General features: G+C 34.0%; 2 protein-coding genes across 2 annotated transcripts; both read right to left on the bottom strand.

Moving 5' to 3' along the window:
• Positions 1–4,024: 4,024 nt before the first annotated feature.
• LOC111039642 lies at positions 4,025–4,720 on the bottom strand. The gene has a single exon (XM_022323239.1). The coding sequence runs from the start codon at positions 4,718–4,720 to the stop codon at positions 4,025–4,027; it is 696 nt and encodes a 231-aa protein (XP_022178931.1).
• Positions 4,721–5,983: 1,263 nt separating this feature from the next.
• On the bottom strand, positions 5,984–13,604 carry LOC111039664 (inter-alpha-trypsin inhibitor heavy chain H3-like). The gene is given in 17 exon segments (XM_022323260.1): positions 5,984–6,254; positions 6,764–6,900; positions 6,989–7,191; positions 8,392–8,497; positions 8,578–8,684; positions 8,687–8,692; positions 8,765–8,981; positions 9,048–9,240; positions 9,397–9,607; positions 9,737–9,917; positions 9,998–10,198; positions 10,406–10,566; positions 10,909–11,017; positions 11,095–11,233; positions 11,314–11,424; positions 11,496–11,665; positions 13,098–13,604. Coding segments are annotated over 17 exon segments (2,382 nt in total). The 5' UTR covers positions 13,200–13,604; the 3' UTR covers positions 5,984–6,226.
• Positions 13,605–15,202: the final 1,598 nt, after the last annotated feature.

The raw sequence follows: 15,202 nt of genomic DNA, 5'->3' as shown, positions 1-15,202 counted from the left end.
CTCAGGCGATTTTTACCCCCCCGGTAAAAATTCTCGGGGGTACAAATCGCCGGTGACACCGGGAATATAATCGAATATTTAATGAAATTTGTTCATCTAGTTTTTGTTGAAATATGCTAAATTTAATTTTCCCAGCATTGAAGATGTTGATTGTTATTTTTATGGTTTCCCTCCACCCAAGTGCAATATAACAGTGGAATGGTCGCTCGATAGTTCTCCGATTTGATATTTTTAACTAGGTAGATTGGTTGGATTGCTAGTGAAGGTAATGAAGAAGTCGGATATATCGGGGTAGAGATTAGTATGGGATGCGATAAATAAAGACGAGGTGGTTATATATAATGTCATTGTAGAAACTTGACCTCTTGAGTTATATATCTACAGCCAAAAATGGTATGTTTGCCTCTGAAGTCCCCGCCAATAATAAATTAGTTTGTTTTAATGTTCTTAAGAATATTTGGAGTAGATAAGAAGTGATTTTTTGACTTAGGGGGCAGTTGACTATAATGAAATTGAGATTTGGATTTGACCGAGTATTATTTAGGTATATTGAAAGCTTGAAGATGATTATTTTATGCTGGTAAATGGTAATGCATGGTGTAGGTAGTTAAGTAGATGAAATTAATGTAGGAGAACCGGTATGTGTACTGTGTGTGTATTAAATTTTGTAACCTTGTATATGGAAATGTTTATTAGGTGTTCAGCGTGTTTCTGAGATGGCTATATCAATTTTTTTATCGTTAAGTAGGCACTTTAGTTTATGTTTTTTTTCTTTATTTAATCCATTGACGTTCCTAGAGACGGTAGAATTTTATTTTACCTAATTAACACTTGAATAGTTTAATGTTATGTATAAACAATGTAGTACATGTCAATATCATGTTATTTGTTTACAATTACAATAAAGATTTTTTTGATGAGCGATATTTTGTTTCTATGAGAATTTTGCAGGAGATATTTTACTAGAAATATTTTGACTTTATTCTAAGTACTGATTTTCCTGATTTTATGTAGGTAACGACTTACCACGAGTCAGTGATCAGTAGACAGTAATAGGTTGGAATTTATAAACAGGGTCCGTTTATTAAAGAAGTGATGTACCTCTATTGCCTATATATTACGCCGTGTAACATTTATGTTAAAATTCAAATAAACCGGACAAAAAAACATAGTCCATACTATAATCTATGATCCGTATATTATGATCGAGTGTTTGCAAGTAGGCTCAATCAGTGGCGGCGCGAACTTTTTCGACAGTGAGGCAAGAAAATGTTAGTTGCAGCACACACGACCCACCTTTTTATTTTCCCACACCCCCTATTATAATTCAATATCAAATTAGCCTTTCTAAAAATGAATCCAAGTTTCTGCTTGAGAGTTGAGACTGCAATAATAACGTTAATAACAGCCAAACACTGTATTACTAACAGAATGTGAAAACAAGTCACTAACACACAGTTGCGATTCATATTTATTAATACTAATCAGTTATTGGTCGTTTCTGGTTAACTGTTGAAAATACGTCTGAATGTCAGGTAAGCATTTGTTTTATTCATAAACCATGTTTATGTCTATACTCTATAGTCTGTACTCTATATGAATATGACTATTTATATATTTATTTATTTGATACGTTGTGTCACTCAATATTTTTCAGAACTGACTATCCACTATAGGTACTTAATCGGTACCCACCCACCATGCAACCCTTTTAGCTGTGAGACATTTGTCTCACAAAAACCCTCTCGCACCGCCACTGGGCTCAATCGCGGTATGCTTATAATCACCTTGGCCATGGTGTTGTGTTACTTTTATAAATTTAAGGATAATGATTCTTTATTGCATTCTAAAAATTGTCCATGGTTGTGCTCCATTTCTTTTATACTCAATTATTCTAAATAATAAAATTAATTTTAATACTTATATTAAAGACAAGAGATTGGATAAACTTAAAAATATGGCATCAAACAAAACCTTTTAATAGTATGTCTGGACGAACATTTAAATTGTATGTCAAACTGAGAAATTCGGTTAGGTTGAACTTGATATAAAACTGAATTCGAACTTTTTTTTTTCCGTTTGAACCGACAGCAGAGGAGGATCTGTGTGAACACTACTACTCCTCTGCTGCCATCGTTTATTAATGTTTAATAAACAACGTTAATACATGCACATCTTCACTTTAAAAATAAACATCGGCCTCAGCTATCCTTTCATCATGCTCCTTGCAGCTTAAAATATTGTCAACCATGTCATAAAAGGACTGAGTGGCGCGTTGGGAGGCAGACTGCAGCCGGTCGTTCTCGCTGGACGGGACATCAGAGGGGCCGCACAACAAATCCTGAACGTCTCCCGGAGTTATATTTCGGCTACCAACAAATATCTTCACTGGCACCCGAAGCGGATCCCAGTAAGCACAATCGAATATCGTGTGTTCCACAGTGTCCTCCGGATGTTGGCAGTACAGGCAGGCCGCATCAGGGGCGTGCTTCATTCTGTGTAGGTATAGTACCTGAAACATCCGTATCCCGTAAGAGCCTGTGTTACATGAAACGTGAGGTCCTTGGGACACCTTTTCGTCCATCTTATCAGGTCCGGAAGAATCGTGCGCGTCCAAGCTCCTCTAACGCCCCGACTCCATTTGTTCGACCAGGCAGTAAGCAGGATGTCTCGCTCTGCTCTCCGGATCTCATCCTTTGAATCAGCTCTGTCCTGGTCGTCAAGAGTTTGCTTCGGACTCTTTTGCATTCCGAGGCAAGAAGATCACCCGGAGGAGTTCCCGCCAGGAATAAGGCTGCCTCAGCCGAGACTGTGCGGTACGCCCTCGTGACTCTGAGAGCCGCAATCCTTTGTGCCCGAATCATAAGGTTTCGACAGATAGCGTACTTGCATGCTCTTTCCTAACCTAACCTAACCTAACCCCACGTTGGACAGACGTACAGCAGCCTGCTGTTCACCACAGACATTAGCAGCTTTCTCTTAGACTGTGAGGGTCCTCCAAGGTTGGGTATGAGCCGTCCTATAGCCAGCGCTGCCTGGGACGCCTTCCCCGAACCAGTAGTGAAGTGTCCACTGAATGTAAGGTGTGAGTCCAGATGGAGTCCCAGGTATCGCAACTTCCTTAGCAAAGGAACTGTGTGACCCCCTACCACGAACACCGGATCCCGATACGCCCACTTCTTAGTCAGCATGATGGCCTCTGTCTTGTGCCGTGCTAGTTGAAGTCCGAGGGCGCCCATCCAGCCATCAATAACGTCTAATGTGGGGTTGACCACCTCCTCCATGGTGTCTGAGGTCTCTCCGACTGCGAGTAGGGCTAGGCCATCTGCGAAGCCGACAAGCTGAACACCTTCCGGAACGTCCATCCTGAGAATTTCATCGTAGAATACATTCCATAATGTGGGGCCGAGGACCGACCACTGCGGGAATAGTCATCGAGGACCTCCTAGTCCACTACCTCATAGGGGCCACGGCCCGAGAAGGTTACATCAATGACCGAAGAAGACTCCCCTCTCTGGAAGGTAGGGTGGCTTCCGACGTTGTTGGTCCAGAGTCCAAGACTTGCGGCAAAGGATTCAAGAGCTTCTCCTTTACTATCATCTACACTAGAGCCCCAGTACGTGGACTTAGCATTAAAGTCACCAGCAACCAGGAGAGTTTCATTCTCTCTTTCCCCCTGTCGTATAGCTTGGTCAAGACCATCCAGGAATCCCTTGAAGGCCTCCAGGCGGTCCGCAGCAGAGTCGCCGTTGGGGGTCCAGTAGCAGCTGAATGCTCTAACATTCCCTAATCGGAGCCATGCAAAGCCCGGGCCAGAACCAGACTCCTCCGCCACAATGCTCGCAATGGTAGTCAGTTGCTATTGAGCACCTCCCGTCTGAACTAGATGCCTAGCTGGGGTAGTTACATGGGGATCTGTTGTGCTCACTGAGGATGAGGAGGCCAATGTCCATGTTCAGCATGGTTCGGGAAAGTAGATTTTGAGCAGCCCAGTCGGTGTGGAGGTTGATTTGCAAGCAGTGAATCATTGCTTCGAGAGTGTTCCATCTCCGCTGGCTTCCCGCCTAGACTGCGCTTGCGAATTGTGCCCAGCAGGTATCTTGAGCGCCTCCTTCCTGGCTTTGCACATACCTGAACCTGGCTTATGTTCAAAACGTTCAGTGCCTGCTCTCTCACACGCAACACATCGGTCTTCGTCCGCCAAACATACTTTAAGTTCGTGTCCTGGTTCTCCACAGCGTCTGCAATTCAACGATAGGTCGGGCCCGGAGCAATTATCACTCCGATGACCGAATCCGTGACATCTAAAGCACTTTTCGGGTTCAGGACGCCTAGGGCGAACGCGGCACATTGGCCATCCAATAGGGACGCGAGTTACAATAGCGGCAGAAGCTCTGGTCATTCTGGTGGTAGCAATTTGCTGGCCGGACCTGGTGGACCAAAGGCCAGTGATCTGAACTGCCTGTCGTTCGCAAATTGCAGCTTGGTCGTCTACGGATCCGGGTATTGCCACCCGCAATGCCGAAAGAACTTCACCCTCGGTCGTCACTGCGTCGAGGTCAACAATCTCAACAACAGTAAACTGGCTAAGCTGTGACACTCCACCGACCGCATCACCCAACCTGGTGGCTATGGCCGACGACAATTTCTGGGCTGCTACTACAGATCTCGCACCTTTGGCTAACTCAACCAGCAAGTGCCCATCCCTGGTTTTGCGCATACCAGTAACCTGAGCTCCCAGCTCAACCGAGTTCACCTCGCTGTTATTCCTCACTGCACGAACGGTGTCCGCGTACGACGAGCCGGCAGCCACCTTAACTAAAACTGCCGGAGGTTTAGCCCTGAACTTCGCCCGATTTTTAATCTTATGTCAAGGCGGAGTATAAAATATAAATCATTTTTTATTCGAAACGTATGTATGACATGTTCAAATTATTTTGGAGTAGTGCCTGTTTGGGTGTTCAAATAAATCATCGAATTTTCAACTTTTTGTTCAATTTTGAATTGTATATACGAGTTTTGAACTCAAAGCGAACACCTAAGTTCTGGTTGATTTTTCAAACATCGAACAATTCGATCAACCTCTATTAAAGTTTAAGTTGTTTATGATTAACATTTATTATGATATTATATTTAGGATAACGCAGTTAATATGACTTATTCCTGGTTATCAAAGGATTGAAAGCGTTATACGTTTTGCAAAACAATTAAGAATACTACAAATTTACAAAGAACTCACCACTACACCAAAAAACTAAAATAAGTAAAACAAATTAAAATAGTAATTTAGTTTAAAAAATAAGTTTATTTGGTAATGCAAAGATACATAAATATTAAATACATAATATATAAGTCAACAATCGATGAAAATAAATAACTTAAAAAGTTAAAACACATTTATTTTATTGGCTGCATCCGAATTGCGCACCAAAAAAATTAGTAGTTTTGGTCAACAACCGAATTGCGTGCGCAGTTTTTATATGACAGGGTGGAATGCGTGCGAGTATTTTTTGGTACAGGTCCGAATTGCATGAGTTAAAGTTTGAGTAGACGACCGGTTTTTTAATTTCAAATCAAACTCAAATACGACGTAAAGCTGTGGAAAAAGAAGATTATATTAGAGAAATTATGCGACAGTATGAAGATAAAATTATAACCCGTTTGGAGTTTATAGAAAAGTTAGCTTACAAAAACTTACCAGTTTAATTTTTTTTTTAATTGAATTTTTATATTTTTGACCTGTCTATTTTTGGCATTGCATTAACAATTTTTGATTAATTTTTTTTAGCTTTTTTTTTTATTGTGCTTTTTGAACTTAAAGATTTAATTGTCGATCCTGACTTTATTAACTTTTATTTATTGAATTAATACTATATTTTTGATCCCCTCTCCCCCATAAGCTCTAAAAAATAAAATTTAGTTGTAGGTATATTAGTATATAATTATTTTATTATTAAATTATTAAATTTTAAAATTAAAAATGTATTTATTTATTTTTCAAACAATGTGAATGAATCTTATATTAATATAATAAAAAAATATTTGTTATAAATATAAATAAATAAATATAAAATGGAGTGAGGGGGTGCACGCAACTTGGCTCAGTCGTGAATAAACTACGCACGCAACTCAACCTAGATAATGATTTTCGCACGCAATTCGGAAACACCGATTTTATGGTATTAATAATTCTTCGTTTCTTAGAAATGTATGATTATTCACACATTTACTCTAAGCAGCAAATTCCCGCATACCTGTAAATAAAAATATATATTAATATTACTTAACAGCTGATAATTCAGTAAATGTTTTTAATATAAATTATTCAGTAGTATATATAGTCATACTATACAGAATGATTGATCTCGATACTAAATTTAAGTACAGATCACAAACCATTAATTAACCTTTTAATGTTGTAAAAATATTTTTATTCTCTAATCATAACGTTGTAAAATATTTTTTTCAAACATTTCACAACCAATTCTATGAATAATTCTTGGTGTACTACTTTCATTAGATCTCTCAAAAAACTAACAATTCAATTTGATATTCGTGAATTCAAAATAAAACTAAAAATGAATTACTCTTAAGTATGATCGAAATGTTAGGATCAACTAATAATAAGTGTTATAAATTAAATGGCTTAATAAAGCAAACAATTTACAACGAATTTCAGATATTTATGGACACTCAAATATCCACAGTACAAAATTAAGAATAATAGTATTATACCACACAAGACAAGTAATATTATACTTACAATGTTTCTATTGGGCAAAACAGTGAAAGGTATGTATCAAATGAGTGTAGGATTGAAGCAACAACGCAGTCTTTTAAATGTTTACAATTACCATGGATTTGATCAGTTGTTGTACAGTTTTGATATAATTGACCACTCAAAACAAATATTAAACAGTAAACAAACAACATGAATTTGAAATTAATTATCAAATAAGACTGTCTGTACCAGTCACGGTTCACTCACCGTGTTCAATGATACTTGGTAAACTGTATTAGTTGCGTTCAATGTAATAGAACCACTCAACCATGCTAGTTCTTTGATATCGTGCAACGATGTAGAATTTGATTCCTCTTTTAAAATTTGGGAGGAATCTACCGGCAACAAATTACCTGGGGTATATCCTCGTCGACTTTGTGGTGGATAATTGTGAGCCGATTTAGGTGAAACTAAGATAATGTATAAAAAAATTTTTACCACATTTGAAGTATAAATATTTGTACAAAATACACCTAGTTTCAAAGATGAAAGAAAAATATCAAAACCAAGATTCAACTAGATTTATCATAGTTCTGTCATCACTCAGTTGCATTTTTACTTTTATAAATCCATTTTTCATATTTTATTTCGTTATTGGTTTAGTAATAATTAGATTTGTACAATATTTAAAACATTTGTTTTGTTTTATAATAAATTAATCATTCTTACGTTATTTAATTTCAATAGGTTGTTTTATTTCTACTGCTCATATACAGTTTGATCTCACAACAATAAGAAATATTTATTTACTATTAAGTAATCCTCCCCCTCCTTTACTATTCCAATAAATTATCATATGTAACTATGCAATAAAAGTGATGAAACAAAAACTATCAAATCACCTTAAGAACATAATAATATCATCGGATGACATACTCATCGAAAGACTATCATCTAAAAAATTAAGTTATTACAAATACTTGAATTTTTAGTCATTTATAATGAAACTTCGATTATGAAAAATTGAAAAACCCAAATTGTTTCAACAAATTTGGTTTACTTTCAACATTAAAATAGGTCTACAGATAACCATGACGAGGAATAACATATTTCACACATTTTATTACTAAATGACGAATGTCAGAGTAGATTTGCAGATTTACAAAAGTTTAAATAACATTTTTTACTTTTTAGTGAGCCATCTCCATAAACATAAAAAATGTAAACGAAGATCTTCAACTAGAATAAATTGATTTACGTAATATTCCTATTTAAAAAAAAAATATGAACTTATTCTGGAAATACTTAAATAGGTTCCTCGAAAACGATTACCCAAAACAAAAAAACATATTTCTAACATATTATATTATTATCCATGTTTGATAGCTCGTTATATGTATGCAAACAATAATTTTCCCTCCAGAAGTTGAATTTATCTAAAAGTCTGAGTTAAGTATCCAATGAAAAATTATAATTAGTTTTACATCTGGCAATCGGAAATTCGTGTGTTCTTATAATTGTTCACATATACCCGTAACATCATTAAATAAATAATTATAGTGGGGATGGTGAAGAATACATATTTCCACCACCCCCAAAATGAGTGGACATAAAATAATATACTTTAAAAGTTAATATGATATTAGTTTAAACCGATACCCGGTACCTACCAATAGATCTATCACTAAGTGGTTTGATTTTCTCTGGAGTCGTTGATGTAGTTGTATCATGAGGTGTGACAACAACTAAAGACGTTAGTGGAGTAACAAATGAATACTAAAAAACACAAACACATGTATTATATAAAATTAAAATAAACCGTATGCAGTTAAAAATAAATAATTAGAAACATTTACTTCTAGTGCTATTTCTAGTGCTCTAGCTTTTGTCGTAGAATTTTCGTTCTCGTTTAATTCATATTTATCCATCAGTTGTTGAATGTTCAAATAAGCCCATAATTTCATAGATGACCTGTTATCAATGTACAAAAAAGAAACCAATTAAATTGTCTGCGAAAGTAAGCTCAACAATAAAATTAATTACCTATTCTTCTTTTTTGTGGAACAGTCTCGGGAAGAACGATGGGGAAATCAAAACATGTGATAATAACAGGGTCTTTGAAATCCCCTTCAGTCGAATCGGCGTTCAAAGTTCCGTTAAAATCGGGCAATTTGCCATCTTTCAATTTTCCGGCCACTACGAATTCCGTACCTTCGAACAACAGGTTAAATAATTTTTTCGTCACAGTAACAATTTCGACCTATAAATATAAATTTATAACATTTGTATAATTTATTAGAACACGTACTAAAACACTGTATTTTACCTGATCGTCAATGTATTTTAAAGTGACGTTGGATAAAATGGACGACAATATTTCTTTATGAAAATTACGCAATTGTAACGACGCGTAATAACCTTCGTGAATGGCCCTTGCGAAACCGGCGTTGTAATATGATAGTGTTTTAAGGAAATCCATATCTGCCCCATCGCCAAATCCCAAACTAATTATCGGATACCTATAATAACAATCAATATTACCATTTTACCAAAGGTTGTGATAAATCATATTTGGGCAACCAGGTATTACTTAGCAATAAATATTATGAGAAATGTCGTGTAATTACATCATTGATTATACATCAACATTTAACACTCAACAGTTATCAACTCACTTCTCTACGTTAGTGTTCGAAACCAATTCAAGCAATTCAAAGGGTTCGGTAATCCCTGCGGTCGGCTCACCGTCGGTCAGAAACACAATTATAGGTTTTGGTGTGTTAACACGATCTTTGAAACGCTTTTCGCCCAATTTGGCGATCGAGTGTGCTTTGTTCAGGGCATCTTCCATATTTGTACTTAGTAACATAATACACATTTCCAACACTCAACACACATCATATTATATTCATATTATGCATTGTATTATAAATTTTAAAATGTCTTATTAGAATTTAAATTTTAAATATTGAAAGATAATTTTAAAAAATGTATTATTCCTATATCAGATCTTACTGCTATCCGGTGCCAAGTCCTGAATGAATTTCTTTGCATATTGTATGTTCTGCTCAGTTGCCGGAAAAACAAAACGGTTTTCTCCCAATGTATCCAAACTAAAATTATTGTTTGTCTTCAAGTTTCTACAGTTACAGTCCCAGAGGTTGGACATTTCTTGAGTAGCATTTATTGTCCAAACCTATTACATGAAAGTTTCGTTAGCAATAGATAAAAGTTATCGAGTCATATTTCTGATAAAAGAAAATCATGTGTTTAAACCTGAGCCGAAGTTGAAAAAAGTATCAATGAGAAAAAATATTCGGAATTGATTTGTGACAGAATTTGATTCATTGCTTCTTTCACTTGAGGTAATTTCTGTCCATCCATGGAGCTACTGACGTCGAGTACAAAAATGACGTGAGCCCTGGGTGGTTTCACTTCTGTTGGTTCAAAGAAATGAACAAAATATCCATCGTCGATCTAAAACTCATAATAATTCATGCGATTTAATTAAATAATGTACCTAATTTTTTTTTGTGGAAAATAAACTTAAATTAACAATAATAAGGTAAATTGTACATAATTTATTTCTTTAAACCTTAATTTTTAGTGCATTTATAATTGAATCGACATTGTATTTGTATTAGTAGTATATAATACATATAATCTATTTTTTTTTTAACATACGAGAACTTGATTTGGAGTTGATTTATGATCAACGTCATATTGAACTATGAATTGTCCTTTAACACCTAGTTCTGTATATGATATCTGATCCTCAATAGTTGGACTCCAGGTTATCGTCACTTTGTTGCCTGACTCATAGGTAATTTTTGCCAATTTTTTATCTGTAGCACATTTTGATTAATTAAAATAGTATCCAGGTACATAATACTCATGACTCATAAGTCATAAAAAAATGATAAATTATTACAAATTAGGTAGGTACAATGATTAAAGATTACGATAGACATAATTCATTGTAAGATGTTCTTAGTTATAAATTGTGTCATTAGTCATTACCTATTCAGAAGACTACAAAATTGATGAAAAAAAAATTATTTCATTGTTTCGTTTTTTTTATTAATTATAATTAGTTCTCTAATTAAAAATTTTTTTCATTGGGTGATCGATTTAAAATAATATATGGGTACCTCTCAAACGGTTAAATAATTTAAAAAATTACGTACTACTAATTGTAGTCTCAATTTCATTTGCTGTTTTTATGTCTGGCACTTCTAATTTTGTTATGTTTGAAGACTCTTCAATATCTACTATAACTTGCAAGTTTTGAACAACCTATAACGACAATATAATTTCAATAAAATATGAGGATTTCAATAGTTGTAATAAAAAATTGATATTTAAGTACTCACTTGTCCGGGTTGTAAGTTTATTATATTTTCATAAATTTCCAATTTCCTCTTTAACAATTGTTCGTAAGTGAGATTAAATGTAACTTTGCTTTCTGCTCCCACGTTTACAGAAACCGTAAACTTGCTTGAATCTCTTGCACTATGGATAAATCAATTAGATATTAGTTGTCAACATTAAGCTGAGAAGTTATTTTTAATTGTATGGTAGACCGTACGTACTTTTGCTCGATATGAGCTGCCGTCTGACCCAAGTTTACGGCAGCAATATATTCTTCTTTGGCCCCTTTTTTTTCTTTTACGTAAGCTTCGTACACTTTTTCGTTTATTTCCCTAAATCCAAAACAAGACCGATTAATTGCATTATATGATCCAAAAAATGTATAAAAGAACAAGTAACTAACATTAAAAACTTAGAAACAAATGCAGATTTTGGAAAAGTTACGTAGAACTGTACTTCATGGGAAGTATTTTTCTTGTTGGCCACACGACTCGATACAACAGTCTGTGCATATCTGTACTTGATTTTCGAATGGACGATGAAACTGTAAATGTCACCGCTTGTAGGCTGGACCTAAAATAAATATTAAATAATTTATCATTTCATTGTTTAATGTTTTGCTTAGATCAAGTACATTGACAACAAAAACAATTTAAGCTGCAGACCACTCAGTTTTCATCGTGTATTTCGTTCATCTTAAACGAAAAAAGTTGCTGTTATAAGGTATTGAACTGACTACCGTTTTGTGGTGAAAAACGCGTTTGTCAAAAATTAAATGAATTTAGAAATATATGCTAATTCAAATATTTTTTCCACCTGACAACACTTTTTAAAAATATTATTTATTTCAAAAGCATCTTAAAAATATTCTCTATGTAAATAATAATCAAACCAATTTTTCAAAATGTTATGAGCTATAAGCTATAGTACACTTGTACATAGGAAGGACAAATTAGTACAGAAAGTAACTTTTTGAAAGTACCTTTAACAGTTTAACTCTCTGGATTTGGTTTGATTTTATATGAATTCTATAAAGTTAAAGATATTTTTCCAATTAACATTGTTCGTTATATTTTTTTTTCATTATATCACATTGTTCATTGCATTCAAGTTTAGAGAGGACTTATGCTAAAAGCTATTAAATAATGAAACCTCCGAATTTTAATAAATTTAAATTATTAGGATATGTCTTTTCAAACATTATTTTAAAAGGATCTACGGCACAGAACTATAAACAGTTCAAGGTTTTGCACTTTTCCCTCTAAAATCAGTTAAGGAGCAATATGTATTGAGTGATAAAGATAATAGTATCAGAAAACTGGTATAAGTACATAGTTTAAATAACGCTGAAAACATTATGGAAGGCAGGATGTTATAATATCAATTATAGTGGTAAAATTAATTATGTAGGTATACTAATAAAACTTTTTGCAAATCATTTTTGGATGATAAACAACAAAATATTGTATACCAATCATTACTGAATGTAAAATTAGTTTTTCTATTAAATTACACTTTAATTGACATGATAATAGTAGGGCAGACACGTAGCTATCAGGGAATTGCATACTCTAAATTTACTCTGGCCTTAGTTGAATCAACCCTACCACTTAACTATGTTTTGATGAAAAAGTTTACTTACAGAATATAAATTGCAAGTACAATATTAAATATACATTAATAATAAAAATTAGACTAACAAAATATAAAACACGTTTGAAGAAATACAATTATAAAATATTGTCCTACCCTAGGAACATTTTCTAGCTACATGTTTGTAGTAGAGACTGATATTAATAATTCACTGATTATCACAAGTTGTCTTTAATCTTGAAGCATATTAATTAATTGTTATTACTTATTACATAATATTAAACGTATTTAAATAATCGTTATCGCAAGCTGTTTACGAAAAATATTCTATAGCAGCTGGTAGTTACTAATATCAACTCCTTACATCAAACACAAGCAAAACATTAGTAAATCGAAAAAAAAATTAACTTACGATTTCATCTGCACCGGACTGCTCTGCGGCTAACACCAATAACAACAGAGCACCTACCAAGGTGCAGGCATGCAACGCAGAGTACATCGAGGAGAGTAACATATAATATCGTTACGTTGGGCGTTTGACTTCGAATGTAGCGACCTGGTGACTATGTTATATTGTACTGTGTAAGCACAGAACACGCCACCGAACTCGATAGCTTGTCTTATCATGTAGCACATAATATTGTGCAGTTCAACATTAGGTGATCCAACACAGTTCAAACCTGCTTCCCCGAAATCTGCGTCGAAATCATGCATCTCAATTCAAAAATCCCAAATCTGTCAGCAAAATTCTGTTCTAAAACAGTATGGCCGCGGAAATTCGTTACATTGATTTCTAATATTTTTTCAATTGGCTGATCCGCTGCTGTGTTGTGGAATCACGATGAGTTATACTTATGCAACGCTATTGTTTAAACTTGCAGCTCACCTATATTTTTAAAGTTAAATTATGCATCCTGATTAAAATTCCGGTTTTTGGAATTTTTAAATACATTTGAAGACCACATATTCGAATACTTATTTTAAATTATATTTTTTTTTATCACTGAGGATGATCCAGTCATAATACAAACTTCTGTTTTTAAGTAGGATCTCCCTTTTTCACTTTGAATTTTGCAAATATTTGTTTTGATTATTTTGATGTACCTAAATCAAAATCTGAACGATTAGTTCTTAAGCTGCATAATATCATTATTTATACTGAGGATGTATAATGTCTCATATGTCTCTTGTAATGGCAGGTAATTAGGTATGGGGCTTAGATGATTTAAAAATGTTAGTAATTACTTTTGATCCATCATAATAATTAATTTATGATAATGGTCAAGTATAATAAATATAACATCTTATATAATTACATAAAGTTTATTTTTTATAAAACTATTATTTAAATTATTACCCTTAGTATTAATATTTTAATAATTCAAAAACTACTCGTTAAAATTTTGATTTTATAAACTTCAATAATAATAATAATATCTATTTTCAGTAGATTCATAAAATTGACTAAGTAATTCCCAAATTATTATAGAAATAATTCAGTTTAAGTATTGGGTGTTCGATCACCTAGTAACTTTAAGATAGGCTGTTATGATTACTGACTAATCCAGCCTGATTGTTAATTATTATTATTATTATTATTATTATTTATTATTATCGGCAGTCATAAATACGACTATACGATGACCATGAAATTGATATTTATATCATAACCGTGATATTTTATAATTCAAATCATACCATACCTTTGATACGCAAACATATTTGTGCAGTCAAAAATAAATTGCTACTACTAGCAGTCCTCGACCTTTGTCTACGAGATAATTATGCCTCGGTTTTCTTATAAAACACCAAATGTGTATAACAAAAATTATGTCGATAAAAATAACAGTATTATACCTACATACAGCTTGCTAAAATCAATATGCTCCAGGTAATATTAAGACCAAATTTTTATGGTTCGAGCTCTTCACCCGTATATTTTGACAATACGATTAATTCTACTATCGATGGTTGGACACCAGGCCAGCAAGAGAAACAATTCCACCAGGAACCTAACTCTTCTGATTCTGTTCAAAATTAAAATTACAATACATAATGCATAATATAAATTATTTGTATCCACGACAGCCCACCGGTTTGAAAGAAACAACGCAATTGACCCTGACATAATGCTGCCTACAATTGCAGCCGAAATTTAAAGGTTTGCTCTCAAACACGAGACGAGGCTAGATCACCATGTCAATTCATATGCCATCCAATTATTACTTATTAGATAACTTCAATGACATGAGACGTCTTAAGCGTCTGAAACTACACAATGTCTTAGCTTAAGATTTTAGATTAAGGTAGGAGCCACTTCATCGGAAGTGACTCCATTAACGTGTAAAGTATATATAATCTAATAAATCTATATCTAGTATGAAAAGCTATGAGCTAATATGAGCCCAAACGACGATAACAAGAAACTTGACATTTTCAAGGTGCCTTCGTACTGTCATGCAAGTGTGTACTAAGAAATTATTTTCCAATAATCGCATTTTAAAGAGCTTGCACAAG

The sequence above is a fragment of the Myzus persicae genome, unplaced genomic scaffold (assembly GCF_001856785.1).
Source record: "Myzus persicae strain clone G006 unplaced genomic scaffold, MPER_G0061.0, whole genome shotgun sequence".
NCBI lineage: Eukaryota > Metazoa > Arthropoda > Insecta > Hemiptera > Aphididae > Myzus > Myzus persicae.
Note: the sequence above shows the minus strand (reverse complement) of the source record. Positions and strands in the feature narration are given on the sequence as shown.